This window comes from Drosophila mauritiana, chromosome 2R (assembly GCF_004382145.1).
Source record: "Drosophila mauritiana strain mau12 chromosome 2R, ASM438214v1, whole genome shotgun sequence".
Lineage (NCBI taxonomy): Eukaryota > Metazoa > Arthropoda > Insecta > Diptera > Drosophilidae > Drosophila > Drosophila mauritiana.
The window spans coordinates 23233474-23251797 of NC_046668.1; the positions used below are offsets into that span (position 1 = coordinate 23233474).

Consider the following 18324-nt stretch of genomic DNA (forward strand, 5'->3'; position numbering starts at 1 on the left):
GAGCTCATCTTATTGCTAAACTTGACAACACATCTCACCTAATTATCTATATTAGAAAAGTATTCGGAAGTAGACCTTTAAGTAAACCATATTAAGATCCATCCAAATGAAAATTGTTTAGCCAAATTGTTTGTAGAATAATGAAAAGAAAAGGCATTGTTTTACTGTTTTGTTTCCTTGGTTAAGTAGATAACGACTATTGTGTTTATATGCCAGACATTGGATTAAACAACGGAAATAGAACTATATTCCAGCTGGCATTACCATGAATTTAAAATTTTGTTGAATTGGCAAAAATTTTAATGTTATCAAATTGGAAAAATTTGGTTGTAATTTGGATTAATCGACTCATGTAATTATTTATGGTGTTGTGTACCCAATTAATATGCATATAGACGCTGTAGAACCTACACGATGAATACATTATCTAAGTCATACTGTACGTGATAATAAACTTAATGAAAACCCTAAGACCGAAATCAAACCATATCCAAAATCGAAGAAGACCCACGGAACTGTAAGTATAAATTAATTAAATAATTCTCAACGGTTTTGTTTGTTCTTCTTAGTAGTACGTATATATGTTTTTGTAGCTTTGCGAGCTTGTTGCTCATCGAAATTAAAATTGCAATTTTCGTTTTTGCTTACGTACTAGTGCCTGCTTCTAGTGCCTCTGGGTGGGCAGGAGGGGTAGTGGTTCGGTATGCTGTGTTAAATTTACTTAATTAGTTTCACCCGCGACGCGACACTTGAACATCGAACGCCAGCCTGCAAAGCGAAAGACGCACGCCGCGATATCAAGACATCGAACTCGCTATTTTGAACTTTAAATGGGCAGCTAATGCGTAGTTCCACCCAGCCCACAATGACGGCTTGGACCTGCAGCTGTCATGTTAATTTATGCACCCTAGATTCCAAATATTCAATTGGATTTCCGATTAAAGCGACCTTAAGACAATCCAACGAGCTTTTGACAAGATGACTTACAAACCGCAACTTAGGAAAGACTGCAGCAGATTCACTTTAAAGACGGGGATTTACATCCGTTCGAGTCCCAGTAGCACCACGTGTGGCCTGAGTGATATTCGTTTCTGCCGAATACCCATTATCCTATCAGTCGACACATGTAATTATTGAACCCATGTACTTTGAACGTCAATAAAGGACCAATATTTTGAACTGCCTCATTAATTGCTCTTCCACGTTCGAACAAGATGCCAGTCATCGTGGAATTTCCAGAGACGTCGATCCGATCCCCGTTTCTTGTCATCTCGTCCATTATTGTGTCTGGCGATAAAAATAAACTCGCACTGTTCTAAAAATCCCCAGAGGAGCATCGGCAATGGAAAATTAGCAGACAGATCATGGACTGGCCGCTGCTAATTATGCAAATGGAGGCGGAGACAGGGAGCGGGCTGGGCGAGGAACACTGGCCTGCCCGTTGGAATACCAATTGACCAGGCCACGCTTGAAACATCAAATCAGCATTAAGTCGGCAAAAACATGGCTCGGAAGAGTTGCCATAAAGTGCGTGGTGGCCCAGTGAAGAAGGAGGCGCGACCTGATCTGGCTGCGTTGGAGATGCGCCCTAAATGGACAAACTGGTTCGCCTTCCACAATCTGTGCGCTTGCCAGGAGAAGGAATGCACTCGGAAAGGCAGGGGCCGGTCTACAAGCGGATTCGCTTTCTTACTAAGGGTATGAAAGGTGCTTAACCAATTTCCGAATGCTGAATACAGTGAATTAGCTTAAAAATAAAAAAAAAAATAGAAAAACAATGTAAAAAAATGTAAAGTCTCACTCCTGAAAACCCACTTATTGAGTTCCGCGCTCGACGATTTCCGGTTAGGGTATTGCCATGGCCGACTACAACCAAGATGTGATCTGTGCCTGCAGTGCAGCTTTCGATCTCGAGCGCGCCGAAAGCTTTGAGCGCCGAGGAAGGGGGCTACTATGTTGTTGTGGTTTCTGTTTGCCGTCGTGTTGACTGTTGTGCGTTGTTGCTGCTTTTTAACGTCTTTGTCGATTATTGTTATTATTATTGAGATTCTTGTTGTTGTCGCCGCTTTGGTTTTCGGCCGTAAAATGTTACTATAGAGTCGGCTCGGTGCGCCAGCGCAGTTGCGGGCTCTGCCGCAGTCGCTGTTTAGGGGAACAGCGAAGTGGCGTCGCCGCAACCGCTGTTTTTAGCCATGAAGGTCATGCCCAGGTGTGTGGCATTCAGATTCACCTGAGCCCGGGCCGAGCCCGATACTAAGTCCGATACAGAAACCGAATCAGAGTCGGGCCAAGCCGAACTGCAGCTCCAAAAGGTGGGGTGGGCAGAGGGGCACGTTGTTGTTTTGGCAGTTATGAAACTAGTCCAATGACTTGCCTGTGTTAGTGTGCGTCTGACTCAAGTCCGAGCTTTTGCCCGTGCCTCGTCTTCTTGTAAGCGTGTAATTACCCACACTGCTGCACAGGGCGTATGAGTGATCTTCCCCATGCTGTTATTGTCCAGTTCTCAATGTTGCGTCAGCCACATCTTCAGAGTTTCGCAACGTGAGACAAATGAGCGCAATACTAAGACAATCGCACCTCGTTCTGAGAAGGGGTTTGTGTACGGCAGGCAGTCGATACGAGGAGTACCCAAACCACAGGTGACAAAGGAAAATAGCCCAGTCATGCGGCACTATGCAAAAATCGGCTCAGCCCGCTGCGTAGCGGATTGTCCGGTTCTGATTCTCGACATCCAGGGAACGGGGCTTTTAACTTGATGTGATCTCTGAGTGATTGCCTCCACACAAACAGGTCACAGTTGCCTGCCGAAAATGGCACCCACCTCAGCGGCATCGCCGTGCGACAGATCATGATTACATTTCTGTTCTCATTTGTTAACGTTAGTAGCAAAAATATCATCATAGCATATCCTTCTGAGCAGAGCCCCCTTTCCCATTGAACCTGTTCCTGGCTTATTGGCTTCAAGTGCCTGTTTCTCAAAAAGCCACTGACGTCACGACAGCTCTTTGGGTTTTCGAACTTGGCCCACCTTTATGCGAATGTGAGTGTGGGTCCCCTTTAATGTGTGGAGTGGGTCAAGCTAATTAATTTCGAGGGTGCTCAATTAGCGCTCGCTCCCATTCAGCCGGAGATCACGTTGGTCGCTGGACTTTGAGAGGGTCGGTGCATCCCACCCGGGGCGGGAATCGCGTTTCGGGTAACGCGGATTGGGAAACTAGCTCTACGGATCCGCAGAATGTTCGTGAATGAATATCTTTGGCGCGATTTAGCGCGCTCTGTAATGTCTGCCGTTTGAGCTCGGCCAACTCGGCTTCGGACGTGTGTGTGTGTCGAATTTCGAGTTTTTGGACTTTGTACCAGAGGCTACAGCCATGAACCGACTTCGCAGTGCTGGCTGCCAGCACGGTCCGGGCCCCGCCAATCCCCGCGAGATCGTGAGCGTTGTTTGCGCTTGGCTATTGATCTGTTAAAAACTCGCAGATGGGCAGGGGTTGGGCGTGCGGACAGGAGGGGGCCGGTTATTCGGCAATGTGACGTACTGCTGACAGCATAATGCGGAATTCTGTTCTCGGCGCCCGATTCGGCGGCAGAAACCTAACCATATCCATATCCAAATCCATTGGTCTGCGGCCATAACGAGACCAGCATCCGCGAATGAAAGCAGGAAGCGATCGGGTACTGGGGAGGCGACCCTAGCGGCGTTTCGCTAATCCAGTCAAAGTTAGACACAATTGTTAAGGCGCGAGCCAAGATCTCCGCTTCCGCCTGCGTACGTCGATCTGGGGTCAAACGGAAGTGTTTCTCGATGCGCTCGGACCTTTAATGCTAATCTGCGATGAAGCTGGTCGGAGTGCCGTTATTAATTAATTTCTCGTTTCGATTTGCATGCCGAGTTATTGTTATTTTCGGATCTCAGCAGCGGCACGTGATAATATTTGGTTCCGACTTCGTTTCTCAGCTGCGGCGATGGCTGCAGCTCAATGCTGCAGAGCACCAGCTCCAGCCTTGGACACTTGGACTCCGACCTTGGGCAGTACCGAAATGCTTAACCATTACAAACGGTCCAATCTGCTGACTCACGCCGACTCTGACTTTCTTTGTCGCCGCAGAGATATGCTAATTCCTTGGGGCGAGGGGCTGAGGGCGGTTCTCTTGCTCTGCTCAAGGTTCAGATGCTTTCGGTCCGGATGGGGTCAATAAACGGAGAGGCAACAAGGCAGCATAGGCGCAGTATCGATCTTCGCAGAGCTTGGATACTTCCGTCTATCTCGGCGTCGTCCGGGGTTAAGGCGAGCGAACGGCCAACAACAAGCGGAAGCCGAAGGCAACTAGAACCGTAAACAAGTTTTGGCTCACAGCAGCCGAAATCTAAGGCAATCCACCATTCCAAAACAAAGTTTCGAAAGAAACCCCAGCTGAGACTGGCGCAGTTGGCAAACGGCTGGCCACCCCTCCCGGACCATCCGGCGATGCGGAAGCCGTAGCAGGGCGCTAATTGATTGCCCGAGAGGAGGCGTAGAACCTCTCAGAATAAGAAATCCCCCGACTCACAGCCGGGTTCGATCCCAACCAATTCAGTGGGCCAGGAGGAAGACCCTGGAAACCGCTCAAGTGGAGTCTGCCGATAAGCACGAAACAAGTTCATGGCTTCTACGTTAGACTGGTAGCAATTCTCGACACCACCATGATAAGGCCACGTCCAAGAGCACAGCCATAATGGAAACAGAAATAAACACTAACTAGCTGTCAAGTGGCCGCGGCAAAAAGCACAATTAACTTGGCCCAGATACATACTTATCAGAATAGTAACCGAACCCAGATTGAGATGGATTGCGCCCACCATTAGCTTGAGTCGCATGTTTTTTCGCATGGAACCGCATTTTCGGTCTTGATCCAAGAACTCAAGAGCCACCAGTTCCCTGGGCCTCCCACGCCCTGAACTTGAGCGAGAGCTAGATATGCCCATGAGTCAGTCGCATGATCGGTGCTTTTTCACGGTCACAGGCTTCGAGTCGGCAGGGCGGGGAGTTACTTTGTTATTGGACGAATGCTTCGCCTCAAGCACTTTATCTATGCGGCGATAAGGTTGCCTCATAGGCTTCACCTAGAAGTGGTTCGAGGAAAAGTTTTCCCTTTCCCCGAGCTACGCCTAATCAAAGACACCAGAGGAATAATACCAGTGACTCTCCAGATGTGGCACGCGTTTGCTTTCGTTAAATAACCTGGAAGTGCGATTAGATTGAGAAGTTTCCGATTCGGATTGAGAAGTACTGCAGATTGTAGAAGCACACAAGCATATAAGGAAACCTGGATAACAAGTGGTCACGTTGGTTATGTTGTTGCTATAAATACAAATTATATCGACTCTTTGTTTTCAGTAGGATAAGATAACGAGGAATTTCCGTTTAAAAATAAAACATCAGTACGACTGATGGATTTTAAGAACGAATTAAGAAATTTCGATCAAATGTGTAATACAGCTTAGAATCTTCAGAGAAGTGAGTTTAAATACCTCCATTGCTATATTGACAACAAGAGTGCCAACAAGCACTTGCTCCAAAACTCGATTCTTGTACGGGGTATCCACTGTAATCTAAATAGCACATTTACAATGGCCAATGCCACCTTTCAACCATTCGACTCCGCTGATCCAAGCGGCCTTTGTACCCATCGCACGAGCCAGAACTGAAATTTAGCTCCGTTGGCACTTTCTTTATCGTTGCCAAGCCCCAAAAAGCGGGGCCCAGGGGGCTGACCAGAACGAGCACAGTAAAAGAGCAAGCTGAATATATTTTCTAAGTAAAATTTATTTATTGTGTATAAATAATTCTCTTTTAGCTCTCGCACAAGCGCTATTAACGTTAGTAATTTACAGTTTGCTCTGCAGTCCTCGTTGTCGAACCAGGGACACACAGTCGGATATCCAGGTCACCTTTGGTGGGGTTTGGGACGATCCTCCCTACTCCCGCTGTAACCACTGGGTGTCCCTGGTCGGCTGCGAAGAGGAAATCAAACGAAACATAACGGCACAACTAGTTGGCTTAAACAATTACAATAACAATTGTGGAATATATAACTTTGCGTACAGGCTAAAAGTGAAGTGGTCCCGTCTCCACAAGCATAGCTCCCACTTCACTTACGTTCGTATTCGTAATTTAGTTAGAAATTAGATTTCTTGTACTTGTTGAACATTGTTTGCTTTAGTGTTGTGTTGCAGTTCCCATAGCTATCTATCCAATATATAAATACGAAAATCAATTGCAAAGAAGAGGGATATTCGGGCCGGTGCCACCGCTGCGCCAGGATGGATAATTTTTTGACTTGGGCGCAGTGGAGCCCCAACGGGTACAGAAGGAATGATTGGGATGGATGCGACTCGCTTCTGTGATTTTTGACTTTGGTTACCCTTAAACCCATAAGAGAGATGCAACTCAGAGGTTACAATTTTTACAAAAGAACGTTTGTTAATTTGTCGCTTAGGCGCTGCTTTATCCACTACTATATCTACCAGTTATTTATCATCCTCAGTTTTACATTTATACAATCCTCGTGCACACATACGATTCTCATATGTCTTGCTTAGCACCTCCTCAAGATACATATACATAATCATATACATACATAGATATAGATATTTGATACAGTTATAGTTAAAGTTAAAAAAAGACCTCACACTTTATAATAATGAGTGTAAAGACCCGCCCGCGACTATGGTATGAAGTTAACCCCGACCAGCTCGAAAGGAAGTGATAGTGTAGGTGTAGGAGTTGGAGGAAATAGAGGGTCGAGAAGGCCTTGAGTTGGCGGTCCTAGACGGGCCCAATATCACTTTGGTATCTGGCGGTCAGGTAGTTGGCCGCCTCTGTCATTTGTTCTAGGCACTGGTACAGACCGTTAAGATGCCTCCGGCAGCGCTTGGCCAGCTCCGTGGCCTTGTCCCCCGAGCCCTGCTTCGATTTGGCGACGTCTACAATGTCGCTGCCGTCGCTGCTTTGGGCGTTGTCGCTCTTGTTGCCATCGGACTCTAGCCCCGAGTCGTTTTCCTGCGATATGTCCGAGTCAGAGTCACTCATGTTGCTCACCGAGTTGGTGGACATCATCGAGGCGGTAGAGGTACGGCGCACATGACCCTTGACACTTCCGGAAGCGGTTGTGCTTGGACTGCCGCTGTTGAACTCAGTCTTGCTCTCGCTGGGATTGCAGCTCGAAGTGGAACTGGCACTGGCGTTGAGCTGCTGTTGAGAGTGCTGCTGCTCATCGTCCTCCTGGTTGGCGGTCCAAAGTAGATCTTTTTTCAGCGAGTTCAGCATGTTGTACAGATTGAACAGCTCGGATGCGCTGAGAAAGTCTTGGACATTTTTCGAATGCGCCGCTCCCCGCTTGCCGTGGGCACTGGAGGTCTGTGTCAGCTGGTTGGCGGTCGAGTCCTTGCCGGTGGCTGGGATGATATCAGTGCTGTCGCCGATCTGGGGATAAATTATGTAAAGTAGGAGCCATAAGTTGTTGGTTCCGGATCCGGATGGCTGATCGAACGGGGGGCTGGGGTTCTTGGGTTATGCGGTACCAACCTGTCGATCCATGAGCCTGCATGGCACCAGTATGGTGTCGTCCATAATGTTGACAGTCTTTACAAACTTCTCCATCACATTGACAATGCTGTCTTTGGAGAACTGCTGCTCATCGTGACGGGCGATGCGGCGCAGACAGTTTCTGAAAAACAGAACAATCGAAAGATGAGCTTGGGCCAGAGCACAATAAACCAGTAGAGCGTGTGCAGGGCAACCAGTTTGGATTGGACAATAGTCTGCGTGATTAGTGACTATGCCACATCACGCCAGACTGGACCAAGCGCTGGTCGTTCTACAGCGTCGTTAAGTCTGCGGCGATCAGACTTCCGCCACTCGAATCTTTCTTTGATGCTTTCGGCTGGAGATGGGTGCGCCTCCTGCTGGCCAACGTGGCATATGATATATATGAATTGGTTTCTATGCTAATCAGCGATTCGCTGGCGTTGTCGCAAATTCAATTTGTATAAAATAGAAAACCAGTTGGTGCTTTATACCTGACAGTGCTCGTGTGGCTCTTAAAACAAAGCGCAGACGGACGGACAGAAAGATTTCTATTTTGGTTTCCGAAGCCAATTTAACGCGTCCACGTGCTGTTGGGGGCCAGATGGTGGCGGGGTGCGAGGGTAAAGCCCGACTTTGCTCACAAGCTTTAAAGTAATGGTTATACAATCCTAGCTGGTCGCATTAACTTTAATTTCACGAAAAGATCGCGTAACATCGCCAGGTCAAGCCCCATAAAATTGCTTGAGCTCCCTCCATTAACCCGCCGGGAATGGAAGTTAGTTGCTGATATCTGGAGCTGGAGCGGCCAAAGTCTAGAGGCGGCTTGGCTTATCGTCGCTAGACGGTTCCCAGACGGAGCTGAAGTTGCGTATCTCCCGCACCTCCCATTTAATGCGGCCAGATTGCTCGGGACGGAACGACATGAGGGCAGCCAGTTGGGGGCCGCGTGATCGCAGCTAGTTGACAGAGTGAGCGCCGAGCGCACTGATAAATTTAGTTTCAGTGACTGCGCCATTTAAAGACCTCTACCCTACAGTTCTGTCCCTGGCCAGCGCCCGCCCCGATGCCATGGCAATCCAACTTAGAAAATCTAGATATCGATGACTGAAGTGTAACGCGCGGCAGGCCGGGGTGGGGGTGGCCACGCGAGTACTGCGTGCTCCGAGCTCTGCTGACCGACATCGTCTCACTGTGGTCTAGGGCCAGAATAAGATCAGATCTATAAAGGGTTGGCGCGGGTGTCAAGGTTTTTTCCACTGGCACGGCCAGATGTCGTGGACGTCGACGGAGGATTCCCAGCCACTCAAGCGAGTGACTAATTAAGCTAATTGCAGCGGGTTCCAATCATGGAAATCCGCGTAGGAATGCGAAAACAATTACCATCTTATCAACGCTTTTCGCTTAGACACTCGACCATAATTGATTGCCATCTCGTGGAAACCTGAGTAATCGCCTCTATTTATTTTAAATTATAGTTATTTTCTCGCCCTGACCACGACCCCTGCTTTGCTTAGCCAGTTAAGCCGGCCACACGCTAGTTCAACTTATCACTGCATTTTGAAAGGGGCGCTATTGACCTTTCCTTTCCATCGACTCCTCTGAACAGATCCCGAGAGCCCAAAAACGCCGGCTTCGGCAACACGCCACATGCTACCAGCCAATCGGCTAGGCAATAGGCACACCTGCTGGGTGTGCTACTCCTTGCCCGGTGTGGAAATTTGGTTAAGCCCCACCAGCGTCACGCGACATGCGCGCCAAGAAGGGCGGGGTAAGCAGCTGGAGAGGAAAGGTACCGCATACAACGCCGAAATCAGGCGACTTTTTCGCTCAGCGGCAGCTGAGGGCGGTGAAGGAGTGCTGAAGGGGTGGTGGTTCGGTGGGTGGCTGATGCCGAGCTGGCTTTATGTGGCAAGCGAATCAAACGCTTCTCTTCGCGCTCTCTCTTCGGTCCGTTTCGCCGATTTCTCTTCGCTGCCGAGTGGCGTGATGTTGCCCAGAAACTGTACAGCGGCCAGAGTCGCCTCCATCAGCTGAGCAAGATGAATGAATCGCTGGCGATGCTCTGCCTTCCCCTCCCTTCCCACCTTCCCTCGTGCAACCATGTTTAGTGGTATTTCTCGTATTTGCAATGTTGAGCAATGGCATATACATAGGCATACGCATACGCAGTCTTTGAACCGAGTTGACCAATATTTGGTTTACTTTGGCTTTGGCTGCGCGTCGACCTCCAGCATAATCGATTTTTGATACGCCCGCAAATTAGATATTCTACCTACTCGGTGGCCGGGTTGGCCGGATTGGCTCGGCCATCGGGCATAGAGCATTGGCGACCGTAAGTTGGCGCTCAAGGCGACACCTGCCTCAAAAAGTGACACACTGCCAGCGCAACGAGGTGAATCAGAGAATTTCTGCGATTTAAGCGGCCCAAGGAGGCGGGCAGCACTATCCGCGATGAGTAATGGCTATGGCCGATAACTGGGCTGGCGGACTGGTGTCAGTGGGCCGGAGGTGCGCACAGATAAGGCATCTTATCGCTTATCCCAAAGCTGTGATTTGCCTCCGCTGGCTCACTCGAAACATTTAGGCAAACAAACGGCGAAAAAACACTAACATACTTCTGTATAGGTGTACAATATATAGCCGATTGTGTCATATTAGCGCTGGCTTGGTTTTTTTTGTATTTGTTGTTGTATTTTTCTTTCGTGTTTGAATGGCCGTCCGTCCCCCTGTCCATCGAAAAATCGTACGATAAATTTCTTGTATCTCGTTTTTCGTTCGGCGGTGGCGGTGCAAACGAAAGAGAAAACGCTCGCGGGGTGCGGTTTGGATTCAATTTGAGAGGCGAGTAAATGGACGGAAGAGAGCGATTCGGATGGGTTGGTGGAGAAGGCGGTGCGGGGCTTGGGTGATGGATCGGGAGCGGGAACAGGGGGGATCAATTTAGCATCACTTGGGCAAATTGAACTTAAACGCCTTAACTAGCGGACTCGGATTCCGACTTACCGACTTGTCTCCAGCTTGGTGAGGTCCGTGTATCCACTCATGATGACTTCTGTGTATTCCTGATGACTATGAACTGCTGCTGCAGGAAATATGTGGTTCGAGAAATTTTCTTTGGCCGCACCAACACTCGCGCACTTTCACTCGCGTTTGGAATCGGAGTATTCCTGACTGGGATTACGAAATCGGCACAGGTGACTGGGCTGGCTTCAGCTCGGTTGCAGTGCAGGTCTGGCCTGGATTGGTTTGGATTCGAAGTAGGAGTAGCTGCTGCCCCGGCGGAACTGCTGTGTCTAGTGCGCTGCCTCCAAGAAGTCGCGGCTGTTTTATGCCAAAAATTTACATGTACTCGATTAGACCCCGACTTTGGTTTGGCTTTGGCCGTCGATCTAGTCCGAACCAATTAAATATGGGAATTCTAAGCAGTCTGCACGCGCACCGAGTTCAATTTAATTTCAGTTTCTGTTTCAACACGAGCAGTCAGCGAGAAGAATTTTGAAAAAATTACAGAGAGGGGAGCATTGCCAGTTGCTTTTATAGTACGGGCCGAGTCAGGGCTGCAGAGGCTCCGATAGAACTATCGATTACTCAGCTCGGGGCAATCGATGTAAACATCAGCTGTCATGTTCAATGTGGCAGCACCGGCCAACGCCGTTAATTTATTAGCTAATTTGAAAATGCTTGAATTTAAAAATAAATTAGGATAAGCGGCAAAATATTCAACATTGTGTTGTGTTTTTTTTAGTTTTGCACCAAATTATCAATATAGATTGTTGTAACATAACTTGGCCAAAAAATAGAGAGTGCCATTTGATGTTCCTTTTATTACTACTAAAGTACATTCAACAATTGCTAGAGAGTACATATGTAAATTGCACTGAGATTAGAGAACCGCCCAAGGTGTATCGTCCATTATTGCGAATCAATGCTCTTCCCAGAACCACCTTTGCAACCACCCGGAAGCGCACGACTGTTAGGACCGCTCGTGTCGCAGGACACTGTCCACTGACTCCACAATCCCTTCGGACCACGCCACGTCCTTTACTGTATTCTCGCAGAGTGTCCCAAGTAGACACCGTTTCCGATGGACGTCTGTGCGCATGGCCGACTCGAGTCCAAAGTCCAGCGCGGTACCGTTAGTTCGAGCATTTCTTAGCATGCAAATTTAAGTGGTCTTCAGTCCCTTAATAACATTTCGTTTTCGCCTAGAGCTGCACTTTAGATTTAAATTTCGTTCCTTTTTGTGACCTAAGAAACGAAGAGGCGTTAAGGACAGTTGGAAGTAAATCTTCTAGAAGCTTACAAAATGCCTGAAGTACGAAAAGACTCAATTTATTCCGGCTGATCCCTGCGGCCCACAGCATTTTTGGAATCCTTCGCACGCACAGGTACATTTCCCGAACTTGCTTACGGGTCAATGCGTCGAGCATGTTCAGCTCGGGGTCCCAAAAAAAGGGAATAACTCCCCGCCCTAAGTGCTCCGCCAGGTCGTGGAACATCTGTTGGATTTAACTTAGAGTTAATTTGGCCATTCGTCGACATACTGAAGTCACTTCATGCTTACATCGGGTAAAATGAATGAGAGCGGATTCTGCCAGTAGGAGTTTGGTTCCTGTATAATTTTCCAAAGAAATAAAGTTTTAATGTAATAACTCTTGCAATTGCCCAAGTTGGTCTTCACATCGCGAAATTTTTTCATAAACCTAATTGCATTCCGGCAATTCTCGTGCACACCCTGCAGCATTAATTTCTCTACGGCGTAAAATGAGGAGCGAAAGGAGATGGTGCTGGTTTCAGTTAGGGTTTTCAGAGGCTTGGGAATCGCCTCCCAGTAAGAAGTGTTTAAGTACTCCAGTTGCTTCGTGGGCAAGACGTTCTGTTCGGCCGCCAAACGGATGGCAGGTACGAAGTCGACAGAGTACTCATAATCACCGTACACGTAGATGGTGTGGGCCGGCCCACAGGTTCTATATTTGAGATGGGACACGGCGCCGGGAACCAGCTCCACGCGATCTGATATCCGGTTGAGTGCTTGGCTAAACAAGCTCTGAAGCCAAGAACGAAGCCTGTCCACGACGAGAAAGTTTTGCGCATCCACGAGTCGACCCTGAATCAGTTCCCGAATTCTCTGGAAATCCTCGCGGGGATCATCCTTAAGGAGCTCTAACACGCGCGTCATATCGAGTAGTACGTTGCCCGGAATTTTCGGATCTCGCGTCACGGCGATGCTTTTGTAGTACGGAAATTCCAACTTAAATACCAAATCGAATTCGTTGGGCTTCGCGATCTTTAACCTATCCCCGACACTGCCTGCGGAATTTAAGCTACGCGGTTAGTAATGAATGAGAAACCCGGGCGCGTAGGGATCGCGATGGAAACGAATACGGATAAATGAGAAACGCGGCGCGGATGGATCGCGATGGAAACGAATACGAATGACTGAGAAACGCGGCGCGGAGGAATCGCGGTGGAAACGAATACGAAGCGCGGATACACGAATACGACCGGACTTTTTTTTATCTTTATATATCGGAAATGGGATGGAGTTACGTGAACTTGCCGCCTAAGGAGGCGAGAATCAGGAACTGCTGGCCAAACATACAAACCTTCCAAACTGTACGCAGCGATGAGGGTGTCCAGCTGTGCACTCTCCTTTCTCAGTATTCCAAAGATTTTTGATTTCAGTGCTTTGAAGTGCTTACCATATCTTTGGCCCTCGTCCTTCGGAATGTCAATATACTTCTTTTTGCATACATAGAGCTTTTTTTCCACAAATTTTTCAAGATTTCTATGCTCCTCCATTTTTTCTTCTTCAATATTATTTGATGAATGAATCACAAGATATCATGAAGATGCGGTTCGCCGCTAATCGAAAGCACTCGGAATCTTTTATACAATCGATTAAATACTAAAAAAATTGCATTTTTACTTTAGGTGTAAACGAACTAATTAAACTTGTATATTAAATACGGTTACCTATTTTAAGTTTCCGACTTGACACAGCATAAGATGCATTACCCAGTTCTTCGTTAGTAATTAAGCGCTCAGTAAAAATACCAAGCGCATAATTCACCGCTCAATTTCCATGAAAAAAAAACAATAATTTTATCATCACAAAAACACCGCTCTTTAAGCGCATTTTAATAGGCAAAACATATCGCGGTTCATCGCTATTTATTCACTATATATATTGAAAGAGGGGACATTTGGCATTTACATCGCTGTTTAGCGGTTTTTCATGAGCTATTTTACTTTTTTCATCAGTTATTTATTACTATACATTTATTTGACTTATTATTTATATTATACATAGGATTTAAATTCAAGAATACATATAGAATTCCAGAGCCTTGGACGTCTTGTTGTCCTACGTAGTTAGGGCCAGCATCTTTTCAGTTAAGTTTGGAATATGGGTAACCTTAAAGTAAAATATTAATTTACCTTAAAGTAAAATATATTAGGATAATACAATTAAACTTAAACGATCGCTTCTGTGAGTAATAATTGACGCTGCTTGTAAAATGAATACATACCCGTCATAATTAATGAATTCAATTCCAAAATACTTACCATTTTCTTAAAAACTAGCACTCAATTAAAATCGCTTATGCTTCTCACAAAAATCTAGTCGCAAGTGATCCTCGTTGTTTTTCAAAAGCCGATAAATTGTGGAACTGCATTGACCATTGTCGATCGAACCAATATATTAAAGTCTTTTAAGCATTTGAAGAACTATTAATGCGAAAATAGTTGCGGGATAGTATTGGGGATATTAAAACGAGGGATGTGGATATTTTGAATTTGATCACCGTCTGTCTTTAATCTGAATTCACAATGAAATGCAACAGGTCTTTTAAAATGAGCATTTAAGGGCATGAGAACTAACAAGTCACATTCAACCAAATTCCCTTACGATTCCATTAAGAAACGAAGCATGAGTTTCACGTTTGTACAAAATCATTTCGGCCAAACTAAAGGTGTTTTATTCAGACGATAAACAGTACTATCAATATGGAGTTCCTCGACTAGCGAGGTCGGACTGCTTAGTGACCCGCGGTGGCGGCCTTGGCAGCGATCTCGTCCTCCTTAGCATGCAGGGCGATGAGCTCCTGCTTCTTGGTGGCGATACGCTCCTCGCGGCGCTTGCGGGCCTCGCGCACCTTCTGTCGGCGAGCCTCGGCCTGATCAGCCAGCATCTTGCTGCGCTGCTTCTCAGCCTTCTTCTTGTGGATGTACTCCATGAGGACGCGCTTGTTCTTGAACACGTTACCCTTGCACTTCATGTACAGGTCGTGGTACAGGTGCCTGTCAATCTTCTTGCTGTCGCGGTACTTCTTCAACAGGCGGCGCAGAACTCGCTGGCGCTGCATCCACAGCAGCTTGGTAGGCATGCGGGCGTTCGCAGTACCCTTGCGCTTTCCGAATCCGCAGTGACGTCCCTTGCGGCGGGCCTCGGTGTTTTTGCGCACACGGTAACGGGAGTGGACCACGACGGGCTTCTTGATGATCAGACCATCCTTGATAAGCTTGCGAATGTTCTGACCTGGAATGGGATAACAACACAGTTAGCTGGGCTGTCTATTCGACCATTTAGTCCATTTCTACTCACGCGAGTTTGTGTTAGCGATCTCGTTGATTTCATTGGGGTCCAACCAGACCTTCTTCTTGCCGCATCGCAGCACGGAGGCTGCGAGCCTCTTCTGGAGCTTTAGAGAACTGCAAAGGAGGGTAACTTTGTTAGTCCATCATTTCGAAAGTAGCGTGCTGGGATGCGCCTATCAGCTTGTGTGTGTGTGCATGAGCGGCGCATGTTCGGTTATTTCACAACTGCCGGAAAACAGAATGGCACTTGTCCGACCGGCAGCCGCATCATACGGCACGCGTTCGCCCGCACACTTTGCAAACATTTAGACGCCGCGAGCGCAACTTTTCGCTCATATTTACGAACGCAAATCTACCTCATGCTGTCGACCTCGTCGTGGCTGGGAAAGAAAGAAAAATTTGACAGCCGGAAGTCAGCACCATTTTCTGAAGGTTGCTATCGATACATCGATAACGGTCTCGGGGGTCTGGCAACGCCTCGGGGATGTACTAGTTTGAGCGGAGTGGCAAGATTTATTTTAAAAAATTATTAAATAACAAATACTTTGTGCGGTTTCCAGCACTGTGCATATGCAAAATCCGGCCATATTTATATTGTTCGAATTCAGTTAGAGCCATTAAGTAACGAAGCTTGGTATATTTTATTTATCTATCTGCGGTCACACTAAATTGGCTAAGAAAAACAAAAACAACTTTTTATCCCAGTTGCAGCTGATCAGACTGCAATTTCTGCAATGCAGCACACGCTTATTCGCTGCTTGGGCATGGCCCGGATATCCCTGACTCGTTTGCAGCCCAGACCCACAGTGGCAGCCTCCAGGGGACAGGAAGCTGGCTCCATCACCACCTCCATCTCGAAGACAACACAACCGGTCAGTCGGTCTTTCGCCTCGCTGCCGCAGGAGCAAGACAAGAAGGATCAGAATGCCAGAGAAAGCCTCAACCGCCTGCCTCGCCTAATGGACTTTCCGGAGATCGTGTGGCCATCGGCGCTGAACTCGTTGAAGAATTGGATCACCATACAGTTCATAATTCGACCCTACTTCGACAGCGAGTTTCAACTCAAGGACTTCATATACGGCGCCAAGCAAGCGCTGCAGGTGCGTCAAGGTCCGGCTATCACGAAGTGTAATGATTGTTAATCCCTCATAGGTAGTATCCTCAAAACTAATGGGCGGCGACCTAGACTCCCTGGACAATCTTGTCTCTCCCGAGGCGATCGCAGAGCTTAGGCCGGTAATCCAGAAACTGTCAATGACGCAACGGAGGCAGCTGGAAATCAGGGAGAGCGACATATACCTCAGCTTTCCCTATCAGGTAGGTATTATGTTTGACGATGCAAACGACAAGCTGCAGAAGCGTTTCGTAGAGATCACCATGGTGTTTCACGTAATGCGTGGTCTATCCGAGATGCGGGAACGCGGCGAGGAAATACCCTGGAACATGGGGTAAGTTTGGACTGCCACTGCCCGAAAGCTAAGCTCCTCCTCATACCCATTTGTTGCAGGACCCTTCCCGAGTACCAGGACAAGGTTTTCATCTGCAACTACCGTTTTGTGAAAGAGTTCACCGCTGGGCACCAATCGGACTGGACCGTAAATGTGGCCAACCAGTTTAGGGCCATCGACCTTATTAACGAGACCAAATAACATCGGCCCATGGCTATCACCACCCGCACTGTTCGCCGACTCATAGCATATATTGGCGTAAGCCGCCGCCTTCGTTGGAATAAAAGTTTCGTTTTCCGCATTTAAGTATAAAAAACTAAAATCTTTACTGTGGATCTCTGGTTTAAATTAGGTTCATGTGAAATGAGTGCATTTGGCTGCAGATGCTGGACGAGCAAAGCGCTCAGTGTCCCTCGTGCTTTGCTCTGTAGATGCCTTGGGGATCGTACTTGTTCAGGAGCAGCTTCCATTCGCCGGCTTTGTTGGCACGAAGGTAGTTGATTACCTTCTGTGAGTTTTTGCGTTGGACTTCCGTGCACTTTGAGCAGTCGGAATGCAGGGCGTCGGGTAGAAGACGCTTCAGTTCACGGCCCTCTGCTGTGCATGGGCCCTTGTCCATCAGGCACTTGAGATAATTACCCAACACTCGGTTGTTGGTCAGAACTTCATCCACGTTGACACCGTCGTACTTGTTGGTGTAGGTTTTTTCAGGGGCGGCGGCCGCAAGACCGACAATAACACAGAACACTAGAGCTAGTGGGGCTTTCATCTTGGAGGATTATCTGGAAAGGCAGGTGAAAAATTCGAATTATTAAAGGTAAGCCACGAAACACACGTCCTAAAAGGAGGGATTTTTGGTTTCCGGGTAAGCGGATAATAAGAAGGCGTCAGTCAGTCTCGACTTTTCTGTGTTTTCGACGCATGTCGAAGAATCATCCAAAGCGGTTAGTGGTCTGCCCACTAGCTCATGCATTATTTATGGCCCTTGGCATATATATCGCATATGCATACTAATTGGCGGTCGTTTGGATTTAATATTTTTGAAAAGATTTCACAATTTCACCGACACCAAGTAGTCTTAGCAGCTTTCGACTTCTTTGCGTCCAATATGGGAATCCGTGCTAGCCCGTGGCCAGCTTTTTGGTTTTCGCAATCCTTGATCCATGAGGTGCAGCACCCTCATTTCCTCGGGAGCTCGGCCTAACCAGGGCGAACTAAACACGGCTTGAACAATGGCTTACTCACTTCTCTTCCGGTGGTTTTCGGTGGCCCGGGTGCAGTTGTGGTACGATCAAAGGCGCAACTCGAATTGCGAGCAGTTAGCCCGCTGGCCTCGCTTTTATACCAGGAGCTTTAGCGGCTCGTACACTGAGCGCAATGGTCAGCTCTCTGGCGTCCGGAGCTTTAGCAGGCAGGGAGCAGGCGGCGGGTTTGGCCAAGTCGCGGCACAGCGTAGACCCAAAGCAGGCAAACCGAACCGGATTTTCGATGACTGACTTAAGGTTTTTTCAGCCGAATTTCGGCAAGTGGTCCGAGGCTCGGGCCAGCGGTTCAAAGGGTGGAATGAAATGGGAGTTTTATCACAGATTTATCTCTCAGACCCTGGTCGTTTGTTTACCCGTTCACGTACGAAATTCATAGGAAAAGCATTGACGTACGTGAAAATTGAAATTTACATGTTGATTTTGCCAGTTGGTTTTAGT

The 18324-nt window shown here is 47.6% G+C and overlaps 5 protein-coding genes across 5 annotated transcripts; 1 reads left to right on the plus strand and 4 right to left on the minus strand.

Annotated features, from left to right (window-relative positions):
- Nucleotides 1-5787: 5787 nt before the first annotated feature.
- LOC117137811 (dentin sialophosphoprotein) lies at nt 5788-11085 on the minus strand. Its single transcript, XM_033299490.1, has 3 exons — nt 10575-11085; nt 7569-7710; nt 5788-7466 (listed from the first exon to the last, which is right to left on the minus strand). Exons 1-3 carry the CDS (start codon nt 10613-10615, stop codon nt 6810-6812), a joined length of 840 nt encoding a protein of 279 aa, XP_033155381.1. The 5' UTR covers nt 10616-11085; the 3' UTR covers nt 5788-6809.
- A 290-nt stretch (nt 11086-11375) lies between these two features.
- On the minus strand, nt 11376-13389 carry LOC117137810. Its single transcript, XM_033299489.1, has 3 exons — nt 12136-13389; nt 11875-12070; nt 11376-11819 (listed from the first exon to the last, which is right to left on the minus strand). The coding sequence occupies exons 1-3, from the start codon at nt 12748-12750 to the stop codon at nt 11737-11739; spliced, it is 894 nt and encodes a 297-aa protein (XP_033155380.1). The 5' UTR covers nt 12751-13389; the 3' UTR covers nt 11376-11736.
- A 1117-nt stretch (nt 13390-14506) lies between these two features.
- Nucleotides 14507-15639, minus strand: LOC117137813 (60S ribosomal protein L19). The gene is made up of 3 exons (XM_033299492.1): nt 15530-15639; nt 15181-15287; nt 14507-15114 (listed from the first exon to the last, which is right to left on the minus strand). Exons 1-3 carry the CDS (start codon nt 15532-15534, stop codon nt 14615-14617), a joined length of 612 nt encoding a protein of 203 aa, XP_033155383.1. The 5' UTR covers nt 15535-15639; the 3' UTR covers nt 14507-14614.
- A 152-nt stretch (nt 15640-15791) lies between these two features.
- On the plus strand, nt 15792-16937 carry LOC117137812 (m-AAA protease-interacting protein 1, mitochondrial). The gene is made up of 4 exons (XM_033299491.1): nt 15792-15807; nt 15879-16273; nt 16326-16621; nt 16681-16937. The coding sequence occupies exons 2-4, from the start codon at nt 15908-15910 to the stop codon at nt 16820-16822; spliced, it is 804 nt and encodes a 267-aa protein (XP_033155382.1). The 5' UTR covers nt 15792-15807; nt 15879-15907; the 3' UTR covers nt 16823-16937.
- On the minus strand, nt 16923-17970 carry LOC117137814 (ejaculatory bulb-specific protein 3). The gene is made up of 2 exons (XM_033299493.1): nt 17867-17970; nt 16923-17403 (listed from the first exon to the last, which is right to left on the minus strand). Exon 2 carries the CDS (start codon nt 17388-17390, stop codon nt 17025-17027), a length of 366 nt encoding a protein of 121 aa, XP_033155384.1. The 5' UTR covers nt 17391-17403; nt 17867-17970; the 3' UTR covers nt 16923-17024.
- Nucleotides 17971-18324: the final 354 nt, after the last annotated feature.

What these genes read in the sequence shown, in the direction of transcription:
- LOC117137813 (XM_033299492.1), bottom strand. An exon ending in GATCGCTAACACAAACTCGC is followed by an intron (nt 15,115 to 15,180) that starts GTGAGTAGAAAT and finishes ATCCCATTCCAG; the next exon opens with GTCAGAACATTCGCAAGCTT.
- LOC117137814 (XM_033299493.1), bottom strand. Translation starts at nt 17,390, where the DNA reads ATGAAAGCCCCACTAGCTCTAGTGTTCTGTGTTATTGTCGGTCTTGCG.
- LOC117137810 (XM_033299489.1), bottom strand. Translation starts at nt 12,750, where the DNA reads ATGACGCGCGTGTTAGAGCTCCTTAAGGATGATCCCCGCGAGGATTTC. An exon ending in TCTCATTCATTTTACCCGAT is followed by an intron (nt 12,071 to 12,135) that starts GTAAGCATGAAG and finishes TAAATCCAACAG; the next exon opens with ATGTTCCACGACCTGGCGGA. An exon ending in TTTCGTACTTCAGGCATTTT is followed by an intron (nt 11,820 to 11,874) that starts GTAAGCTTCTAG and finishes TTCGTTTCTTAG; the next exon opens with GTCACAAAAAGGAACGAAAT.
- LOC117137811 (XM_033299490.1), bottom strand. Translation starts at nt 10,615, where the DNA reads ATGAGTGGATACACGGACCTCACCAAGCTGGAGACAAGTCG. An exon ending in ACCAAGCTGGAGACAAGTCG is followed by an intron (nt 7,711 to 10,574) that starts GTAAGTCGGAAT and finishes TCTGTTTTTCAG; the next exon opens with AAACTGTCTGCGCCGCATCG. An exon ending in GCAGGCTCATGGATCGACAG is followed by an intron (nt 7,467 to 7,568) that starts GTTGGTACCGCA and finishes ATTTATCCCCAG; the next exon opens with ATCGGCGACAGCACTGATAT.
- LOC117137812 (XM_033299491.1), top strand. Translation starts at nt 15,908, where the DNA reads ATGCAGCACACGCTTATTCGCTGCTTGGGCATGGCCCGGATATCCCTG. An exon ending in GCGCCAAGCAAGCGCTGCAG is followed by an intron (nt 16,274 to 16,325) that starts GTGCGTCAAGGT and finishes AATCCCTCATAG; the next exon opens with GTAGTATCCTCAAAACTAAT. An exon ending in GAAATACCCTGGAACATGGG is followed by an intron (nt 16,622 to 16,680) that starts GTAAGTTTGGAC and finishes CATTTGTTGCAG; the next exon opens with GACCCTTCCCGAGTACCAGG.